A 20,545-nucleotide genomic window follows, 5' to 3' on the forward strand; every position below is an offset into this window, starting at 1 on the left:
CTTTTTTCTCTTCTCTCTCTTTTATATTCTCCCTCCCCCAACATTCTCTCTTTCATCTTCTTCTATCTTTTGGTGTCGCTTCTCATGAGAGAAAAAGAAGAGAAAAAAAAAGTAAGAGGAAAAGAGAATCAAAGTTATTGAAGAACTTGGTGCAAAACAAAGTTTTCTCTTCATCATCACCATCACATCTTCATCTTGGTTACTTTTATTTTCTCATCTTTTTCCCTTTTTTTTAATATTCTTTTCATCATCATCATCATCACAACCAGAGGTTACAAGCATTTACCTGTGTGGCTAATTGTGTTTCCATTTCTGTGTCACCACCAATTCGGTCACTAAATTTACCATCAAGATCATCAAGTTAACTGTCTTTTGACGTTATTTTTTTCTCTCTCTCACTTACCTGTCTCTCTCTCTCTCTCTCTCTCTCTCTCTCTCTCACACACACACACACAAATTTTGTTGTGGTTGTTTTTTTACCTGTTGACGGTTTACTTTTTCTGGTGTTTCTGTGTAAATCAACAGTTTATTTATCATCACTGTTTCTCTATCTCATTTAGTTGCTATGTTATCAACAATTCTTAGCTAATTGATACTTAATATTGGCTTTTTTTTTGCTTATCTTTTGTTTATACCTTTTGGTGTTTTCTTTTGCCTGTAGATTGTTGTTAATCATCATCACCATCAGAACATGAAAGTGATTCATTTTTTGTTCTATTCTCTTTTTTTTCTCAATATTTGGCTTTGAATAATTACATCTCATCTTCTTTAATCAACCACAATCTGCAAAAGATTCATCTCCGGAATTTAATGATTAGTTGTTAACCCAATAAGTGGAAGATACAACAACCACAACTACAACAATCTACTTGTTGATGCAGATACATTATAATTGCTGTTAATCATTTAAGTGCATCATCATCATCATTGATCATTTTATGTTTCAATTTTTCACTCAATATAATTATTACCACTATTCAAAAGTGATTCCTTCTAATTGTTTACATATTGATTGTTACAAGATTGTGGTTGTAATTAGCGGAATAAACAATTATTACTACAATTGTTTATTAGATTGGTGGCAAAGTGAATATTTTTTTTATTCTAATTTCGGTTATCATCATCATCTTACCAATTTTTGCTCTTGTTATTTGACTACGCGTCAAGTTACCATCATTATCATCATTACCATTACTATTATAATAATTTGTAACATCTCTGTTTCTTTCAGCAACACTATCAACATCTTAATTGTTATCTATCTTTCATCAACAACAAGTTCCACCATCGGTTTTAATAATAATAATAATCATCGTCATCATAGCAATAATAGTAATTATAACAACAACACCTCTGCCTCAATTAATAACTCACCTACTTCAAGATGCCTTTAAATGTTTACCTACACCACAGTAACTCAATCATCAACCTTATACCCAGAACTTTATCAACAATCAACACCTCAATTTCCACCTTTATCCCTACCAATACCTCAACAGTATCAAAAGTCATCAATAAACAGTGTCAATTTAGAAAAGAGTCAACAGCAATTAACATCAAGGTCTCCAATGGACAACAATACAATTGCAAATCAAGAAATTATTACCTTTATAAACAGAGAATCAATAAACTCAACAGGTTATCAACAGAAAAAAATTCACAACTCATCTCAACTAAATCAACAACAACAACAACAACACCAATTAATTGCTGCCACCACTATTACCACAATACAAACCATTCCCGCCACCATAATCAGCACCTCAAAAGATACAATCAACTTGAAATTACCAATATTAAAAGAAGAACAGTTAACAATCAAAAGATTAACAAAAGAAAAAAAAACTCACAACATCGAACCATCTATAAGATTAATTTCCCATCCATATCAATATTATCGAGAAAAATTTACCTTTAATCATGATAGATACTTAATGAGGACAATCAACAAGTTATTCACAATTAACTTAACCTTGTCCTTACTACTTGTTTTAATACTTTCTACTAATCTCCCAACAGTACAATCAACAGTTTCCAATGGACAAACTGGATCAAGTAACTATCTTATTCCTCATCAATCACTTGATCATAACAACAGAAACGGTGTCAATACTTTGTATTCTCAACGATTAACAACATCACCATCATCATCATCATCATCATCATCATCGTCGTCGTCCATACAATCATCATCATCACAAATTAATTCTCCTTCTTCTTCATCATCTTATTTTTCACCTGATCCATCAGGAAATGTCACCACCATTGAAGCCTCATCTTCATCGTCAACCAATGATAGTTGCCCAGTTTTCCCAAGTTTCGAGTGGCCACCCGATTGTCCAGTTGAACCAGTTCTTAAAATTGGTTATCTAACCAACATTTATGGTCGTGATAATCCTAAACGTCAAGGTTTGGTCATTTCCGGTGCCATTACCTATGCCATTGAGAAAATCAATTCCAATTCAAGTTTTCTTAATGGTACCCGACTTGAATTCATTTACAATGATACCCTTGGTGAAACTTTAAAAAGTACAGCGGCAATGTTATATCAATGGTCTAAAGGTGTTATCGGTTTTATTGGTCCTGAAGATTCATGTGATGTTGAGGCCACTATAGCGGCATCACTTAAGATTCCAATGATTAGTTATAAATGTGCTGATTCCAAGGTTTCTAGGAAAGATTTTTATTCAACCTTTGCTCGTACCTATCCACCTGATACTCAGGTTATTAGATCGGTAATCGCTCTTCTTGATTATTATAAATGGATGAAATTTTCTATCATATATGAGGAAACACCTCAATATACAATTGTCGCTAAAAGTTTAGCTCATCGAGCTGCATCAGCTCGTTTTAAAATTAATTCTGAAAGATCATTTGGAAATTATTTCGCTTGTTGTGAAGATAAACAGACTTGCTGTGTCAACCCTTTTCTATCAATTATCGAGGAGACTCATAAAAGTACACGAATCTATGTGTTTCTAGGTGGAATTCGTGATCTCATCAAAATGCTTCTGGTCATGGAGATTAAAAATTTACTCGAAAATGGTGAATACATGATAATTTATGTTGATTTTGAATCTTATGAGGAGAGTCATTCATATAAGTATATTTGGCGAAGTGAAATGTCCAAAGATGATGTTCGAGCAACCCTAGAAGCGGCAAGATCTCTCCTGGTTATTGTTCCTTCACCACCAAGGGGTCAAGATTATTCTTTCTTCGAGGATAAGGTTCGATTCTACAATGGTCAACCACCTTTCAATTTTCCCACTCCTTTCGGCGAAATGAACATGAAAAAACATATCACCATTTTTGCTTCCTACCTTTACGATGCTGTAATGCTTTACGCTGAAGCTCTGGCTTCCATGTTGGTGGATAAAGTTTGCCCACGAAATGGTACTGAAGTTATTCGTCGCATTATTGCTCGTAAACGTTATCAATCGGTGACCGGAACTTGGATGTTAATAGATGAAAATGGAGATGTTGAGGGTAACTATACGGTTTTGTCGCTTCTAAATGCTGGTTCTGTTATCAATCTAACGGGAATTCGTAATATAACTTTTCATCAGTTAATGTTACCTATGGGTTCATTTGAATACGATGAGACCAAAAATCAGACCGTTTTCCGTTTACATGAAAAAGTTGCTTGGGTCTCAGGAAAACCACCAGTTGATGAGCCGCCGTGTGGATTTGATGGTTCAAAGTGTTTCGGTCCAGAAAACAATCAACGGGAAATAATAGCCGGTATACTTGCTGGTCTATTTATAACAACATTCCTGATAACCACGATTACTTATCGTAATTGGAAATACGAGCAAGAAATTGCTGGTCTGTTGTGGAAAATTCAACTTCGTGAATTAAATTTATACTACAATGAATCAAGTCCACTTTCCGCTTCTCGAGCATCTTTTGGTTCGGTTGTTTCTGGTGAGTCTCGATTGTTACATCAAGTTTACACTCAAACGGCAATTTATCGGGGAACCATGGTGGCCGTTAAAGAGTTACGATTTAGTCGTAAATCAATTGACCTTCCCAGAGAAATTAAGAAAGAGATGAAACTTTTGAAGGAGATACATCATGATAAAATTAATCCATTTATCGGCGCTTACATTGAACCAAATTGTGTCTACATAGTTACCGAATATTGTGCCAAAGGTAGTCTACAGGATATTCTTGAGAATCCTAATCTTAAACTTGATGGGATGTTTATCGCTTCCCTTGTTTTTGACCTTATCTCAGCGATGATTTACCTTCACGAGTCGGACATTAAAGTTCATGGTAATCTTAAATCGACCAATTGTCTGATAACATCTCGATGGGTTCTACAGGTAACCGATTTTGGTCTTCATCAGTTACGTAAATCAGCTGATCAGGGATCAACCGACAGTTCGGAAAACTATTATCGCTCATTGTTGTACACTTCACCTGAACTATTAAGAGAACCTCAGGTCAAAGGAACACAAAAAAGTGATGTCTATGCATTTGCGATTATCTTACATGAGATAATTGTTCGTGAAGGTCCATTTAACCTTAATTCACCGGAAAACAAATTTACCGCCTGTGATATTATTGCCAAAGTGACCCGACAACCCGCCGGTGTTGATGAGGATTCTCCCTTTCGACCTAACATTCAAGTGGTCCTTCAATGTCAAGAGTATATAATCAATACGATGAAAGACTGTTGGTCCGAGTATTCCGATTATCGACCTGATTTTCGCTCCATCCGAACCCGCCTTAAAAAGATGCGCGTTGGTTTAAAGGCCAACATAATGGATAATATGATGGCCATGATGGAAAAGTATGCCAATAATTTAGAGGAATTAGTTGAAGAAAGAACAGAACAATTAGCTGAAGAGAAAAAGAAAACGGAATCACTTTTAGATCGTATGTTACCCAAATCGGTGGCCGCTCAATTGGTCAGAGGTGAATGTGTTATCCCTGAAACTTTTGATGCAGTGACCATATTTTTCAGTGACATCGTTGGATTTACTGCAATGTCCGCTGAATCCACACCCATGGAAGTGGTCACTTTTCTCAATGATTTGTATACTCTATTTGACTCCATTATAACCAATTATGATGTCTATAAGGTTGAAACCATAGGTGATGCTTATATGGTGGTCAGTGGACTTCCCATAAGAAATGGTGATAAACATGCATCTGAAATCGCCTCAATGGCATTGGAATTACTTGATTCGGTTAAAGCATTCAGAATTCACCATAGATCAGATGAAACACTTCAACTAAGAATCGGGATCCATACAGGTAACTATTTATTACAATTTCATTTAATCAATGATTACAAACTACTAACCAGAGTAAAGATGATGTTAATTGTATTCGAAAATTTGACAATTTATCAATTAGAGACCAGTGAAAGTGAAAGTGAAAGCATTTGTTTGGTGATCAATTAATTTATTCCACTAATTGCTGGATTTAATTTTTTTTAAAAATCAAACAATCTAGTCTAATACAATATAGTAGTAACATCATGTCAACAAAAATCAGTTGATTGTTGTGAATTACAGCAATTTACGGTCACCTCACATTCACACACATAATTAAAAGTGCTACAGATTTCAATCAGTTTTGACAATCAGTTACTAAAGTCTTAAAATCTTCCTTGGTGATTAAGCTTGATAATCAAAAAAGTTAATCTACTAATTGTTAATTACATTTAAGTTATTAATAAATGATTAACCGTGAAAATATCGCAATATCAAATCATTAATAGCAGTAAACACGGATTAAATTAGAAAAAAACATCATTCCCATTTACAAATGGCATAATAATTAAATCATATTTCCCCAACTATTTAATTGTTGATAGTTTCCGGCTTTTGTTTCATTCTGTATTCAATTGCTTACATATGAATAATTAATTATAACCTGAAACCATTTCCCTTTTACTTAATAACAATTATTAATGATAATATTATTACTGTTGACATGATTGATGTTAATAGTTACCTTGTTGTTATTATTATTTTTTTTGTTCATCAACAATATATAATTTACAAGGGTAACAAGTATGTTAAATTAATCAACTATTAACTAACTGAGATGAGTTAATTGTAAGACGATAACCTTGTCACTCCTTAAACTATTGATGATTTTACGGAACTAATTTGATTCATTATTGTTATGTATTAATAATATTGTGAATTCAACAGTAAACCAATTGAAATAATTGATCAACTAGAGTTTAAATGATTAAGGTAATCATGTTTAACCATAAGTTTGATTATATTATAACGATATCACTTAACAATCGTTAGCAATTAACTAATGATCATTTTCTGTTTACCTGTTTTATGTATAAACCAAGTACTTGTTGAGAGGTTTCTTATTTTATCAGCAGTGGATTAGTTAATTGTTAATTGTTGGCGTGCTAGTAATTCAATTGCTTTTTTTTGATAGAAAAGAGGAAGTGGTGATTATAATTAAGAGAGTTTAAATTTCCCAAAATAATACAGTTGATGGAAAGAGAAAAGACTTAAATTGTTATCCAATTGCAATCTAATAAGTATCAACCTTTTGATTAACCTAAATAATTGATTATTTGATGTTAATCATCTGTTAGATTGTTAGTTGCTATTTTCCATTCATTCTGTTCTCAATCAATTACCTTATCATATTTTTTTGATTACAATTAAGTAGATATTTAATTTTTCCATGCATTTAGAGTACAACAAATCTGAGCAACAATTGAGATCATCTTAAATTATGATAATCATTAAATGTTTGTACTTTTCACTCACGCAAACATCAAGCAAATCATTGATCATCTGAGTGATTAAGATTATTTTTCAATCATAATTAGGTTTAACCAACAAAATGATAACCTATGTGAGCTTTTTGATTCTGATTGATCATCTCACTTGAATATCTATCTACAAATCTAAACAATCAATACCAATCAAGTTGTTGTTATTCATTAGATTTTGTAATCATCAATGTTCATATAATTGCACAATTGGTTAATTATTATTGTACATATCCTTAAAATACAGAATAATCATAAGTTAATCCTAAAAATAAATCGTAATCCTGAAAAATTTAGAGGTCATTTCTCATCGGACTACCAGAAAAATACTCTAAACTTAAACTTCAGTGAGTTAATTAATTTAAAATTCACGAAATCAAGTACGAATCAAAATCCTCTATTTAATCATTGAGGCCATTCAAATGACCTTCTAAGTTAATAATAATAATCTCAAGTCTCTCAAACTCATGGTACCAAGAAAATTGATTATAAAATAGCGGATTAGTATTGTATAATATATCTTTGCATCCAATTGTAATTAATTGTTAATTTGTCTCTCTCAATGTTGACTTGAAATGAAAAAACGAAAAATCGAAATACGAAAATCGTTAATCCAAATGGGATATTGGGGTTGTTATATTTTCTGTGATTAACTTAATCGTTATACTTTCAGTAATCATTTGTGACCCAGTGTGATATAAACAATAGGTTAATTTTATTTACAAGCTAATTTACTTTACCTTTAATTAACTATCTTGTTAATTGTTACTTCAATCAAAAACCATAGCAATTATACTGGTACATCTATTAATAATACTATCATTTATTTATGTAGATTTACCCAAATGAAATTGAATGATTGAATAATACTCTTATGGGAATTGATTAATCACAATTAGACTTATATATTGTGTTATCGATAAATTAATATAACAAAAATTGACACAATCAATTGTCATTTTCAATGATTTAGTTGATATATAATTTTAATCATGATTGTTAGAGAAACACACCAAATCCAATTTCAGTTGATCCTCAACAATTTAGCTCAAGGATTGATGGTGACAAACTTGATAATAATAATGATATAACATCTCAAGTGTAACTCATATTATCATGATAGTGATGATGATGATGATGATCATCATCATCATCATCATGATCCAATGTTCATTAAATTTTTTTTTGAACAACATCAACTTGAAAAATAAATATATCAAAAAAAGTAATCATTGTTTACATCTTGAGGGCTTATTATCATCATGATAAATCATTTCATGATGATATTGAATTTACTCACAAAATGTTAGTTACAATTTAATATGTTTTGGTCAACAATCAACTTGATGATAATATTATTATCCACTACTAGAGTTTGATGTAAACTACCCCACCCATTTCTGAGTAAATATTGAAGCTATTGAACATTTCGTTGAATTTTGAACATGCGATAAACTCATGATGATGAATTTTCATGATAAATTATATAAAACTTTCTGCAATTTAAATCAATTCTTGGTCACAACTATGTTAATTACTTTTTCCTTTTGCGAAAAGTGTTTACTACTAATTCTTGGCTGATTAGTTTAAAGAGCTTAATCAACAAGGTTGACATGATTGATTTTATTACGACAATTAGATTGTAAAATTGTTCAATTTGATTGGTGATTACTGATTAGTTTTTCTTTATGGTCAAACTAATTTTAACAATACAATTTGTTGTTGTTATTGATTTGATGTTGACATTGGATAGATTGATAAGAGAAAATGTTGATTGTTGATGTATGATTAGTGAAGTAAAAATAATGTTGATTGTTGACAAAATAGAAAATCAATTCTAATTGTTTAGTTAACTATTTTGCTTGATAATCTATTTTTTTGAGATGGAAATAGGAAATGACTTTAATCTCTTACCTTGATGATGTTTTCTCCTCACATTATTATTATTATTATTTTTCCTCAGAATTAATTGTCATCACAATTCAATCGATTAAATTATAATTATTTTGATTCCATGAATTCAATCATGATGAGAATTAAATTGTTGACAATTGATTGGTAATTTCCAGGCTTAAATTACTTTACTCTTGTTACCGTTAACTTTTTTAACTTTTCTTAATGATTGTTAACCTATTTTTGGATCAATCTTTTTGATTTCAGTTAATCACTTTTTCTCATTGTTAATAGTAAACAATTTAATTTACTTGATAATCAATGGTCATCACAACCATATCATCATTTTATCATCATCATCATCAACTTCATCAATTTAATGATTAAATCCATCAACCATATAATCAATTATGGTTTGTTGATGATGAGTAAATAATCAACAGTTACAACAATTTAAATAAAACTTAATCAATTGCTACTCATTGTTATTTATTATGACATGTTAATTGTCAATCTTAATAGTTAGTTTTGCTCAACGATTTATTTAATTGTCATCATATTTCTTTCCTTATTCAATAATAACATTATATAATTATCATCTCTTGATTATCAAGATAAATGTTAGTAAAAAAAAATAAACGGACGAAAGTGAATTAACCTTGAAATTGTTAATTAACTAATAACCTTGTTAAATCAACTCTTGCCTTCTTGATTGTTAACAGTTAATAAATTGTTAACTGGACAATAAGTATGTTTGTGTTAATATAATAATACTTGAAATAGATTTTGTCTTAATTGTTCAACCTTGACATGATTTTCATAATAATAATCACCAATTTATTTATACAAATTAGTGACTCTTTTTCCCAAAAACTTTTCATCATTTGAATTTAAATTGTTATTACATCAAATCGACCTACAAAAGTTGTAGTAACAATTTAAATAGACTCACAATTAATATTTACCATTGATTTAAAAGGTAAATGATTAGACATTTAAATGGGTGCGTCTTTTATTTATAATAATTGTTTATATCATGTCTTTACACTCATTGTTACATATTAGATGTTTTAATCAATTGACCATTTGCAATTAATTAAGAATCAGTAAAAAAGTGGATTTTAAGAGAGAGAGAGAGAGAAGCTTGCTTTTTTGTCTAGTTGATTGTTGAAAAAAAGAGATGAAAAAATAACAATCATCGAAATGGTTGTCAGGTAATTGAAATTGATTGAGCTTGAATATTATTTTTTTTGTTGGTGTTTCTTCATGATAATTGTTATTGTTTTTAAGGTTTTCAGTGAATCGAATCAGTATTTGTTGTTTACATCAGTATATGGACCTTTCAGAGGGAGAGAGAGAAAGGAAGACAATTTTTTTTGTATCTTCTTTCTTATTGTCCATTATAATTGATGTGTTTCTCATCGCTTTTTGTTGTTCAAAGGTGGGCCAGGAAATCGTTTTTGTTTTCCAATAAGAAGATTCAAGGATGATGATTATGCTCAATATTCATGGAAGATATAAAACTGGATCAGTAGATTTAGAATTAGTTTCCAAGTTGGACATGAGACGATTATCATATCGTTGTTTGCATTTAGTAGAAGGAAAAAAGTTACAAAAAAGACAAGAGAGGAAAAGGAGAAAGAGCTTGAAGCTCAATTAGTTGATTTTCAGGCAGCTCAAAGATTCAGAATTGTATTAGAAAAAAAGAATCTGTTTTCTTATGAAAAAAAAAGCAATTAAGAAAAAGCAAGAAAAATTCAGTAGTAGCAAAATTTTGTGCAAAAGGGACTGAAAAGACTGTCGTAGTAATGATTTAAGCGTAAATTATGTATATTTGTTTTGTTTTGAAAGTGAGTTTTTTTGTGTGTGTAAATAGGTTTGCATTAAAATTGCAAAAGGTGGGTCAGGATGATTGTTGTCATATGATAAGTGATGGAAAAGTGGATCGTTTTTTTTTTGTCAACTCAATGTACTTTTATAAGCAGATGAGAGGATGAAGGTGGATGAGAATGGAGATAAAAATGTCATGGATGTTTCAGGTCATGTTGAAGATTGGTTTTTTTGAGTAAGTGAATTTAGAAGAGCGTCAATTAGAGAGAGAAAGATGAGTTTTATGATGAATGATGATGTATTTGTGTTGATTTGATTTAAAATTGATTCGGTTTTGAAAGAGTTGAATCAATTTTAGAATCAAATTCTGGGTTTATAAGCAAGTGTTGGTGAAACGTCCATGTCTGTACATATGATGGGTGATGATATTGATGGATGACCTGGTAATGATGATGTCCCTGTTGATGACCCGGTAGTTGGACCACCTAGTACACTTTGTGCCGGGGAGGTTGAATCACAGACCATTATGCTTGGGGGTCCGCTTTTGTTACCATTTTCTTTATCTTTTTTGGATGAGCTTCGACGAACTAATCTTTTCTCTTTGGATGATGTTCGTCTCATTACTCCTCCACCGGACCCTGAGTTTTTACCATTTGATTTAATGGTTGACGTTGATGAAGAAAGTGGATTTGGATTAAGAGGTGATGATAGGGCTGACGATGAACTTGGAGGTAGTTCAGTTTCACCAGGATTAAGAAACCATTCAGAACGAGTTTTCATTCTTTGGGTTTGACGTTCGTGTACAATTGGAAGAAATGATAAAGATTTTGTACTTTCCGCATAACGATTAACCTGTCGAAGTTGCTCTAAGTTTAAGCTGTCATCTTCGTGCTAGAAGAGAGAAAAAGATGAGAGAAAAAAAAATAATGAGAAAAGGATGGAATAAGAATAAGAGAAAAAGGAGAAAAACAAAAACGAAAACATGATTAGTCTGCAAGCGATTTAGCAAAACTAATGATAAGAAATTTCAATTTTTCGATCAACATTAACATTATTGTATATCAATCATCATTATCATCATTGAGATAATATTAATTAATTATCTATTTCCTCTCTCTCTCTTTCTCTCTATTAACTTTTCAACAATAGGTCCAGTTGTTGCTGGTGTAGTTGGATCAACGATGCCACGATATTGTTTATTTGGTGATACCGTTAACACTGCTTCCCGAATGGAGTCCAATGGAGAGGCGTTGAAAATTCATATTAGTCCACATTGTCGGGATCATTTGACAAAATTAGGCGGATATTTAATTGAGGAAAGAGGTTATGTCAAGCTCAAAGGGAAAGGTGAAATATTAACCTACTGGCTAGTCGGTCATATTGACGGGATTCAAGCTCGTCGTGATGTTTCTGGAAGTCAAAATGAATACAGCAGTCAACCTACAGGATTATTTGCTGAATTAACATGAGAAAGAAACAAAAAAAAAGAAAATTTGACCAATCAACAATCAATGATGACAAATTTATATAAAGATAAACAAAAAATGATAATTATATTGAGAGAAAAAAACAAATAACTGATTAAATGTTCTGTAAAAACAATTACTCTCAGAATCAGAGTAATCATTTTTCATTTGATTGTATCAAGAAAACATGTACAATTATCATGAATGCTTCCCTTTTCTCACTCTAAAATTATTGATTGTCATTTGAATAGCTGATGATTTGAACTGATGGAGGTGTTGATGATGATGATGATTACGAGACTAGGATGGGAAAAAAGAGTTAACAAAATTGAGTTAAGTAGATTACTATGAAAGAGTAGGATATCTAAATAGTGTAAATATTAAAAAGAATTAGATAAACAAATAGTGACAACAATTTATCTAAATTAATGATCATGATCTGTTTCTAGTGTGTATCTTAATGGTAAAACATTAAAACATGGGAGTTTTAATGGCGATCCCTTAGAAAGTGTAAAAAAGCAAACGCCCTGGTGATCATTTTATTTCTTCTCCAGAATCATCATCATTTTCAGCACCTTTTTCTTGCTGACTCTCTCTCTCTCTCTCCCTCCTTCTTACTTTTCTTGAGACTCATCATCTTTTTTCTTCCTCTTCCTTCTTATCTTCTCATCTATGGTGTAGCTATACATTTAAATATCTCTGCAATTGAGAAACGTTCAAATTTTAAATAGTTCCCTGATAATGTATGAAAGAGAAACACACCAAGATTAGATTGTTAAGAAAAGTTGGAAATAGTTGAAAACGAGGTTTACTAGAAAAAGACTGAGAGGAGGATGAGAGAGTAGGAAAATATTTTGATAATCATGATGATAATAACCATCAGTGATTAACCAGAAAGAGAAGCTATGAACAACTTTCAATAAAGGTCAGTTTCGTTCAAATTGGAAAATTTGGAAAGAAAACAAATTAATGAGGAAGAAGCCAGAGCAGAGAGAGAGAGAGATGGTGATGATGAGAGGAGATTCAGAAGGATGAATCAAGGTGCGACTCAGAACAATAGAGGCTAAGCGGGGCGTTGAATATGAATAAAAATGGCTAAATAGAACGGGCTGATAAATAAAAAGGCTCATCAGTCATTTTAAGAGGGCGATTAGAGAGAATATAACAAAAAATGTAACATCCTATTCCAATTGAGTGAAAATCTACCTTTGTTTTCATCATAATCTCTACTGCCACGTGGTTGGGATAATCTAGGATAAATATCAGATCATCATTTCTATTGGATATTTTTAGCAAACTAAATTTTCATGTGGATGAGCTGATGAAAAGATAGATTATGATCTACTTGAGCCGGTTTACTACACACCGTTAATGAATGAAGTATCTAAATGGAAAGAGAGGAGAGGAGAGAGAGAGAGAGAGAGAGAGAGAGAGAGGGATAATATGAATGAGATACTGTACTAATTAGTGATTTTGTGTGTGTATGTGTGTGAAACGATTGATTAATTAAACTGATTTCAAACCATGAAGACAAGTTTATTTGTTTAGTTTCGCTTTCTGGTGAAATCAGGAAATCGTAGTAATTTGTATCAAGGAAACTTCGTAATCAAAAAATGATATTTTCTCTATTTTGATTGTTAGTTATGTATCTTCATCTCTCTCTCTCTTTTCAAATACACTATCCTAAAATGGGAGAGAGGAAATGAAAGCAAAGTGATATGTTGGTAAAAATGAAGATTCAGTTTGTAGAAGGAGATGAAATGGAAAATAAGGAGAAGGAGGAGAAAATTGTCTTCTCTCTCTCTCTTAGTTACTCTCTCTCTCTCTCTCTCTCTCTCTCTCTCTCTCTCTCTCTCTTCTTAAAAACAACAACCTTTGATGGTTGCCAAAAAAAGGGAAGAAGATGAAGAAAAAAAGCTCTTCTCTTTATCTCGGTCACTGAATGATAACACAAAACACTCACACACAAAAACCTAATCTAATGTTAACCAAAAAGATGTAGAAGGACATCAAAGTAATTGTTGATTAGAGCGAATTGAAGTTAATTATGAAGAAAAAAAAAGATTAACAATCGAACGAAATTCGTCCTTGTATAAATATGAAGACAATCAATTTGATCCATCAAAACACCAACCAACTTGATTAAAGTCAACAATAAGTGATTGAGAGGAAAAGGAGAGGTGGTGATGATAATGACGATGATATGGTTTAGTTGCTGTTGTTGTTGTTGTTATTGGTAATGTTAATGTTGAAGATTGCGAGAGATGATGAGATATATAAAATTTGTACCAGTCGTCGTTGCCTTATGAACTTGTTTTCTTGTTTTCTTCCTTACCTCTTGCATATCTTGTGATTCATGCATTAAATGTTGAGGATAGTGATGGTGATAGATGGGTGATGATGTGGTGATTATGGTTGGTGATGTTGTTGCTGTTGATGGATTTGACTTGGTTGTTTTAACCTGAAATCATTGGTGTTGATTGTTGAGTGTTATCAACATCATTTAGATGACCAGGTAAAAATGCAAAATGAAGGGGAAAAAATGAAAGAAAAGGTCAGTAATGTTTGAAATATAAGTGATATATAAATAAGGATGACGAGATTGGTATTGAGGAGGAAGATACGATGAATATGATAAGGATGATGATGAAGCTTATGATCACTTGAAAATGATAATATTTTGTTGCTTCTTTTTTATATTAATGGCTAATGATAGTTGTGTTAATGCCTCTAATCATTGATAAGTTATCACTTGATTATCATAGTTGTAATTGATGTTTATGTTTTTTATTAACACTACTAATACTTTAATCGGAATTATAAGTTGCTATTAAATATCTTATATATATCAATGATTACAAGATTAATGCAATTTATAGTTGCTTTTGTTTTTTGCTTCTTTTTGTTGGTATTTAGAAAAGAAATACAAAATATACTTTAAATAACCAATACTTCAATTAATCCAATTCTCAACATATATGTCATAATATTAAAAATTTAATGATCAACCAACTATTTGAATATATACATTATGTATATATTGTAATGAAAAAAATAATAATAATAAATCAATCACTTAATTTGGTAATAGTATTAAATTACAACTATTATTATTCAAATCATCAGTAATATCATTTTGTGATGTGAGATCGTAGATGATAAGTTTGTTTTTCTCAATGAAAATTAAAAATTTAAACAAGAAAAACAAAGTTAACCTGAAATAATCATTTATCTACAGAGTGACATGCAATTATAATCGTTACTTTAATTGCAAGCTAAGATTGTTTTTCTATTGCATAAGAGAGAGAGAGAGAGAGAGAGAGTCAATCTGTATGCTGTTACTGTTGTAAGATTGTTGTTGGTTAATTTAATCGATGATTTAAGAGTAAGAGTGAGAATTGCAAAGTAATTGCAATTTGGAAATTAAACTACATGATGATGATTAGGATGACGGAGGAGAAACAACAAGAAAAAAACAACAAGCAGGTAAAGAGAAACACAAAGTAAAGGTAAACAACAAAAGGTAAGGTTAATTATGAATACCTTGAAAAAATTTTCCTCCAGTGACATGCTTAAACGAGCATAAACATCATCAGCAAGAATTGCTCCTTTGTCAACAGCTTTACAAGCAGATGATGAAACCTCGGATGAGGATGAAGGACAGAGAGTAGGTGTACTTTGACATTCTTCACAGGAAGATATTGCTAAGAAAGAGGAAGATGAGATGATAAAAGGTTAGAGATTAGTATCTTTAATGTGTAGATTTAAAGTATTAGGAGATGATGCAAAGTGTTTGAATTAAAAAAAAAAAGTTAAAGGGTTTGGTCAATCCAATGTTAATTTAGTTAAGTGTAAGTCAATGAATGCAATTAAGATTTTTATATAAACAACTTTCAACTGGTAACAACTATTGTCACAAATTATTATATTCAATTTAAATGAATAATTGAGATGGATGATAAATCTTATTTGTATGATAGATTAATAGTAATTTGTTTTAATAAATTAATGATTTTAAGACAAAGAGATTGTGATAAAATCAACTTCAATTTCAAATTAAATTCATTACACAATTTATTCATCATGATTTAATTGTGTGTGTGTGTGTGTGCTCAGTTCATCATCTTCATCCTTCATACCTGTTCAAGGTAAATTTGTCTTCACATTTTTAAGATAGAAGAGATTGAGAAAGAGAAGAAGATGAAGATGAAGATGAAGATGATGATTCTTCGTTTGATGAACTGCAAAAAAGTGGCAACTGTTGGTTTCCATCAACAAAATACTGAGGCGGATTTCTGAAAATACTTGGCTTTAAGAGGGTTAATGGCTAATTTTGTTGGCTCAGGTTGGGTTATTATCATCAGGATGGGCATTACGTGGCAAGAAGATAGAGAAAGAGAGAGAGAGAGAGCAATAGAAAGAGAAGATAAGATGAAAAGAAAGAGTTAAACAGAGCGTGTTGTTGGTAACTAAGGTCCCTTTTCTATTGAATTTTTCATCATCTTTCTTTATTTTATCTACTTTTACATTGCTCCCTTCATCTTTTCTCTCTCTCTCTCTCCCTCATTTCTTTCACTGATTTGATCGATGATGATAATGGAAAGAAGAAAAGGAAAAATGGCTTTTTTGTTGCTCATTTTTTGGGCCTTATCCGTTGCTATTCAAAGCACTAGAAGCACCATCATTATGATCATGGTATTGTTCATGAAAATGATGTTCTTCAAACTAAATTAACAATTGGAGTGGAACGGGAGAGTTGAATTAACCAGTAATTGCGATAAAGTAGTTTTTCTTTTCATAATACTCACGAGTTACAAATGAATCTGGAGGGTATTTAAAGGCGAAAATCCAATTTTCTTCAACTTTCAATACTCGTCCACTAATTCTTGCATAATACTCATAATTTTCACGACCAAAGAGATTAGAGACACCGAAATTGTCAATCAGGAATTTCATTACATTAGTAGCAATCTAAAAGTGAGAGATAAATGATAAGGAAGAGAAATTTAAATTGATCAGTAAATTGAATTGTAATACAATCATGATTATGGTGATAAAAAAAAACAACAATATATTAAAACGTTTAGGAGGAAAAATAAATAAAAAAACCATTGAATTATTATCATGATCAATAAAAATATTGACGATTCTACCAGCTGAGTGACAAGATAGCGGAAGAGGAAAAGGGAGAGAGAAAAAGTTTTAAAAATGATGAGGCTAATGGAATCAACAACAATCATGATTGTTATCCAGAGAGAGAGAGAGAGAGAGAGAGAGAGAGAGATTATGATGAAGATAAATACTGATTACGATTAACTGATGAATAAAAAGACTAACAATAAAGGTTGATGGTGAGTTGAGATACACATCAATTGTCAGAATCATGGTGAGAATCAGCATCAAGAGGGAATCCGTTCATCATAATTGTCCATAATTTAAAATCTACTAAGCTACTACTTAATTGGTGAATAGCCTTTGCCATTTAAATTACAATTAAAACGGTGAAAGAGTTAAATTGTAATCATAAAATACAAACTAAATTTCCATTTAACTGATATTTAATGTACAATTGTTTCAGATTATATCCTGGAGTGAGGTGAAGATGAGCTACAAAAACCAGATAAGGTTATTATCACAGGGAGAGACAACTTATTAGAATGATTAAGAACTGTTGTGAAATCGATAAATGACCTTAAATGTAGCGGTCAGTCCAGGTAACACAATCAATATGTTAAAATGATAAAGGCCGGTAAACCCGTTCATTATAATTACTATTATGATGATTGTCTAATTGACAGAAAGGAAAAGTGGAAACTTGTTTTGTTGGCCTATGGCCTCATAAGTGATTGGACATGTAGCTTAACTAATCAATTTGGAAAACTAATCTTCTCGTTAATCATTTTCATCATTTCTTCTTTTTTCTCTTCCTTCTCTCAGAGGAGTTAAAGATGATTAGAAAAAAATGATGAAGATGATGAAAGTGAAGAGAGATTGGTTACTGTTTCACAATCAGATATAAAAGGATTGTTAGGCCAATCAGCTACCACAGTTTAGATAAATAGACAAGTAGTGAAACAAATACAGAAAACGATTGATATTGATTCTCAATCTTTATCAACTATAATAATATAAGTTTTTGATTGGTACCAAAAAAAAACAACGATTTCAATTGTAGTGACTAATAATCAACAATTAATCATGAATCTTAAAGTGTTGATCGTGTTAATGATAACGTGTATAGTGATGTGTTTGGGACGTGATTCATATGAATCGCCGACAACTTATTACAACAGGAAAAGTTCACGACGATCGGGTATTTATGGAGGTGGTAAAACAACAGCAAGAGATAGAGGGACAAGGTACATGGGCAGTTATCCAGGTGAAAGTGGTGGATATGGAGTACGAGGAGGTTATGGTGGAAGTGGAAGTGGATCATCTTATGGGGTAGGTAAAACCTTTGCTACAGGATATGGTGGTTTTGATACTCCATCTTTAAATGGTGTTGGAGTTAGTAGCTACAATCCTGGTTACATTGGTGGTGGTGGTGTTGGAAGAGGTAGAGGTAAGACTAGTGGTCGAGGAAGAGGTGGCAATAAGGGTGCAAGTGGAGGTGTTGGTACTGCTGGTCGAAAGTATCCACCAGTTATACAAAGAAAAACACCAACATCGGGAAAAGGAATCAGTACTACAGTTCAACGAAAAATGGGCTACAGGCAAAGAAACTATTGAAACTAATTTGATCTAAAAATTAAAAGTTCTAACTAAATTATTATCATCATATTGGAGACACTAAATAACAATCATGTAAACAGTAGGCTATTTTTTCTCCCTCTCTCTCTCTCCTTACTCACTCTAAACGTTGAATGTACCTTTATAATATTTATACACCTTGTAACAAAAAAGTAAACAATATAAGTGAAAGAAAAAAAAGGTGGATGATCAACAGAAAAAACTAATACATTCTAATGATTCCATTATTTACATTTTTCTAAAACATATATAAATTTTTTTTCTCTATCATTTCATCCTATTCTTTTTTTTTCTGTAATTATCATCAACTTAATATCAGAAAAGAACATAAATTATCAAAAGTTTTTCATCATTGAGAGAGGGGAAAAAAAGAAGGAGAAAAGAGGAGTATTGGGAGAAACTCAAACATTTGAACAAAGATAATAAAGGAACAAGAACAATAACTCTCAATGGTAAAGGATAAAGAGAAAGAATGATAAATTTAGAATAGAATAGTTTTTGTTTTCTTTTACCTTGTATCGACGAACATCTTCCATTTTAGCGATTTTACATCCATCGGAGCTACAACTGTGAAGGAAAGAGGGAGCAACGGAAACTCCTAAAGCTTCACTTGTCATCCCTGTTTTGGCTTTGGAACTTGTACTGGCTATCGCTCTGAATGTTCCAAAAAGAAGAACCAATAGATGCTGATTAACTGGAGGTAGAGATGATATTAGTCGGTGAATCTCTTCTCTTATCCATTCTGTGTCTTCTTTTTCAATTATCTCGAAAAGTCGAGATTCAGCTTCATGTCCGAAAATACCATCAGGAAGTTTTCGTAGGAATTTTTTTAAAACAGATGCAATAGTATAAACACTAAAATTGTCAATATTAACTAAACGTCCTGTTTGAAGGAAATGGATCAACTTTTTCATATTAGCTTGATGACCTGGTGCTCTGAAGACATCTTTCTTATAAGGACCTTCTTTGTTCAATTTTAATATGAGTATTAATAAAGGTCCTGGAATATCATCATGGATACAGCACACTTCATCTAAAGGTACTCCAAATTTTACTCTGAAAAGAGAACAATAAGAAAATAGAGAAGAAAAATTTTAGAAATTAAATGAGAAGAAGAAAAAAGAGTAAAATAAACGATAGAAGGACAGATATAGAGAGCGAGAGAGAGAGAGAGAGAGAGAGAGAGAGAGAGAGAGAGAGAGAAATAGATGATAGAAGAAAAAAACGACAGAAAAAGGAAAAGAATTCTTTCTTCAAAAAGAAAGAGAGAAAGAAAGAAAAAATAAGAGAGAGATAGAGAGAGGGAAAAGGATAAATAAAGTATAGAGAGAATAGAATAAAATTTAAATAAATTAAACTTACCTTTCAATGTAATAATTATGATTGCATAAAGGTAAAATTCTACTCAACATGGTTGATGCACTGATGATAGAACAAAACTATCAACACTTTAATCAAAGAGAATTGTCAGAATAAGAAGTTTAGAATATAATAAAAAATAAAAAAAAGGAACAATATTTAAACTCGGCAAAGAAAAGCCCCAAATGAGTCACTAGAATTGGAAATCACTTCGATTGTTTCGTTTTTCTCTTCTAATTCAATTGTTGTTTCTTAAACTCTATCCTATGGTAACCATACTAATTAAATATAAAAAAACAAACAATTACAAGTAAAGATTAATTAGTCCATCAACACATGGAATATTTTGGATTAATTTGATTTTAATTCAAAAGAATTGAATTGAAGAAAAATGAATCAAGAAAGAAAAACAAAAACATCTCACTCTGGGCGAGTCCCGATATCGAATCCCAATCCCATCGATTATCTTTTCCATCGAATTCAA

The 20,545-nt window shown here is 31.4% G+C and overlaps 2 protein-coding genes across 4 annotated transcripts; one reads left to right on the forward strand and one right to left on the reverse strand.

Annotated features, from left to right (window-relative positions):
- Positions 1 to 150: 150 nt before the first annotated feature.
- LOC128392830 (receptor-type guanylate cyclase Gyc76C-like) lies at positions 151 to 12,147 on the forward strand. Of its 2 annotated transcripts, XM_053352913.1 has the most exons (3): positions 151 to 2,055; positions 2,251 to 5,262; positions 11,636 to 12,147. In XM_053352913.1, exons 1-3 carry the CDS (start codon positions 1,395 to 1,397, stop codon positions 11,953 to 11,955), a joined length of 3,993 nt encoding a protein of 1,330 aa, XP_053208888.1. In that variant the 5' UTR covers positions 151 to 1,394; the 3' UTR covers positions 11,956 to 12,147. The 2 variants fall into 2 exon arrangements, with proteins under 2 accessions (XP_053208888.1, XP_053208887.1); XM_053352912.1 differs by having other exon boundaries at positions 152 to 5,262.
- LOC128392836 (rho GTPase-activating protein 20-like) lies at positions 9,628 to 20,487 on the reverse strand. Of its 2 annotated transcripts, XM_053352921.1 has the most exons (6): positions 20,065 to 20,485; positions 19,215 to 19,758; positions 16,761 to 16,923; positions 15,496 to 15,656; positions 14,288 to 14,413; positions 9,628 to 11,377 (listed from the first exon to the last, which is right to left on the reverse strand). In XM_053352921.1, the coding sequence occupies exons 1-6, from the start codon at positions 20,112 to 20,114 to the stop codon at positions 10,847 to 10,849; spliced, it is 1,575 nt and encodes a 524-aa protein (XP_053208896.1). In that variant the 5' UTR covers positions 20,115 to 20,485; the 3' UTR covers positions 9,628 to 10,846. The 2 variants fall into 2 exon arrangements, with proteins under 2 accessions (XP_053208896.1, XP_053208897.1); XM_053352922.1 differs by lacking the exon at positions 14,288 to 14,413 and having other exon boundaries at positions 20,065 to 20,487.
- Positions 20,488 to 20,545: the final 58 nt, after the last annotated feature.

The sequence above is a fragment of the Panonychus citri genome, unplaced genomic scaffold (genome assembly GCF_014898815.1).
Source record: "Panonychus citri isolate SS breed McGregor unplaced genomic scaffold, ASM1489881v1 Contig00137, whole genome shotgun sequence".
In the NCBI taxonomy this organism is placed as follows: Eukaryota; Metazoa; Arthropoda; class Arachnida; order Trombidiformes; family Tetranychidae; genus Panonychus; species Panonychus citri.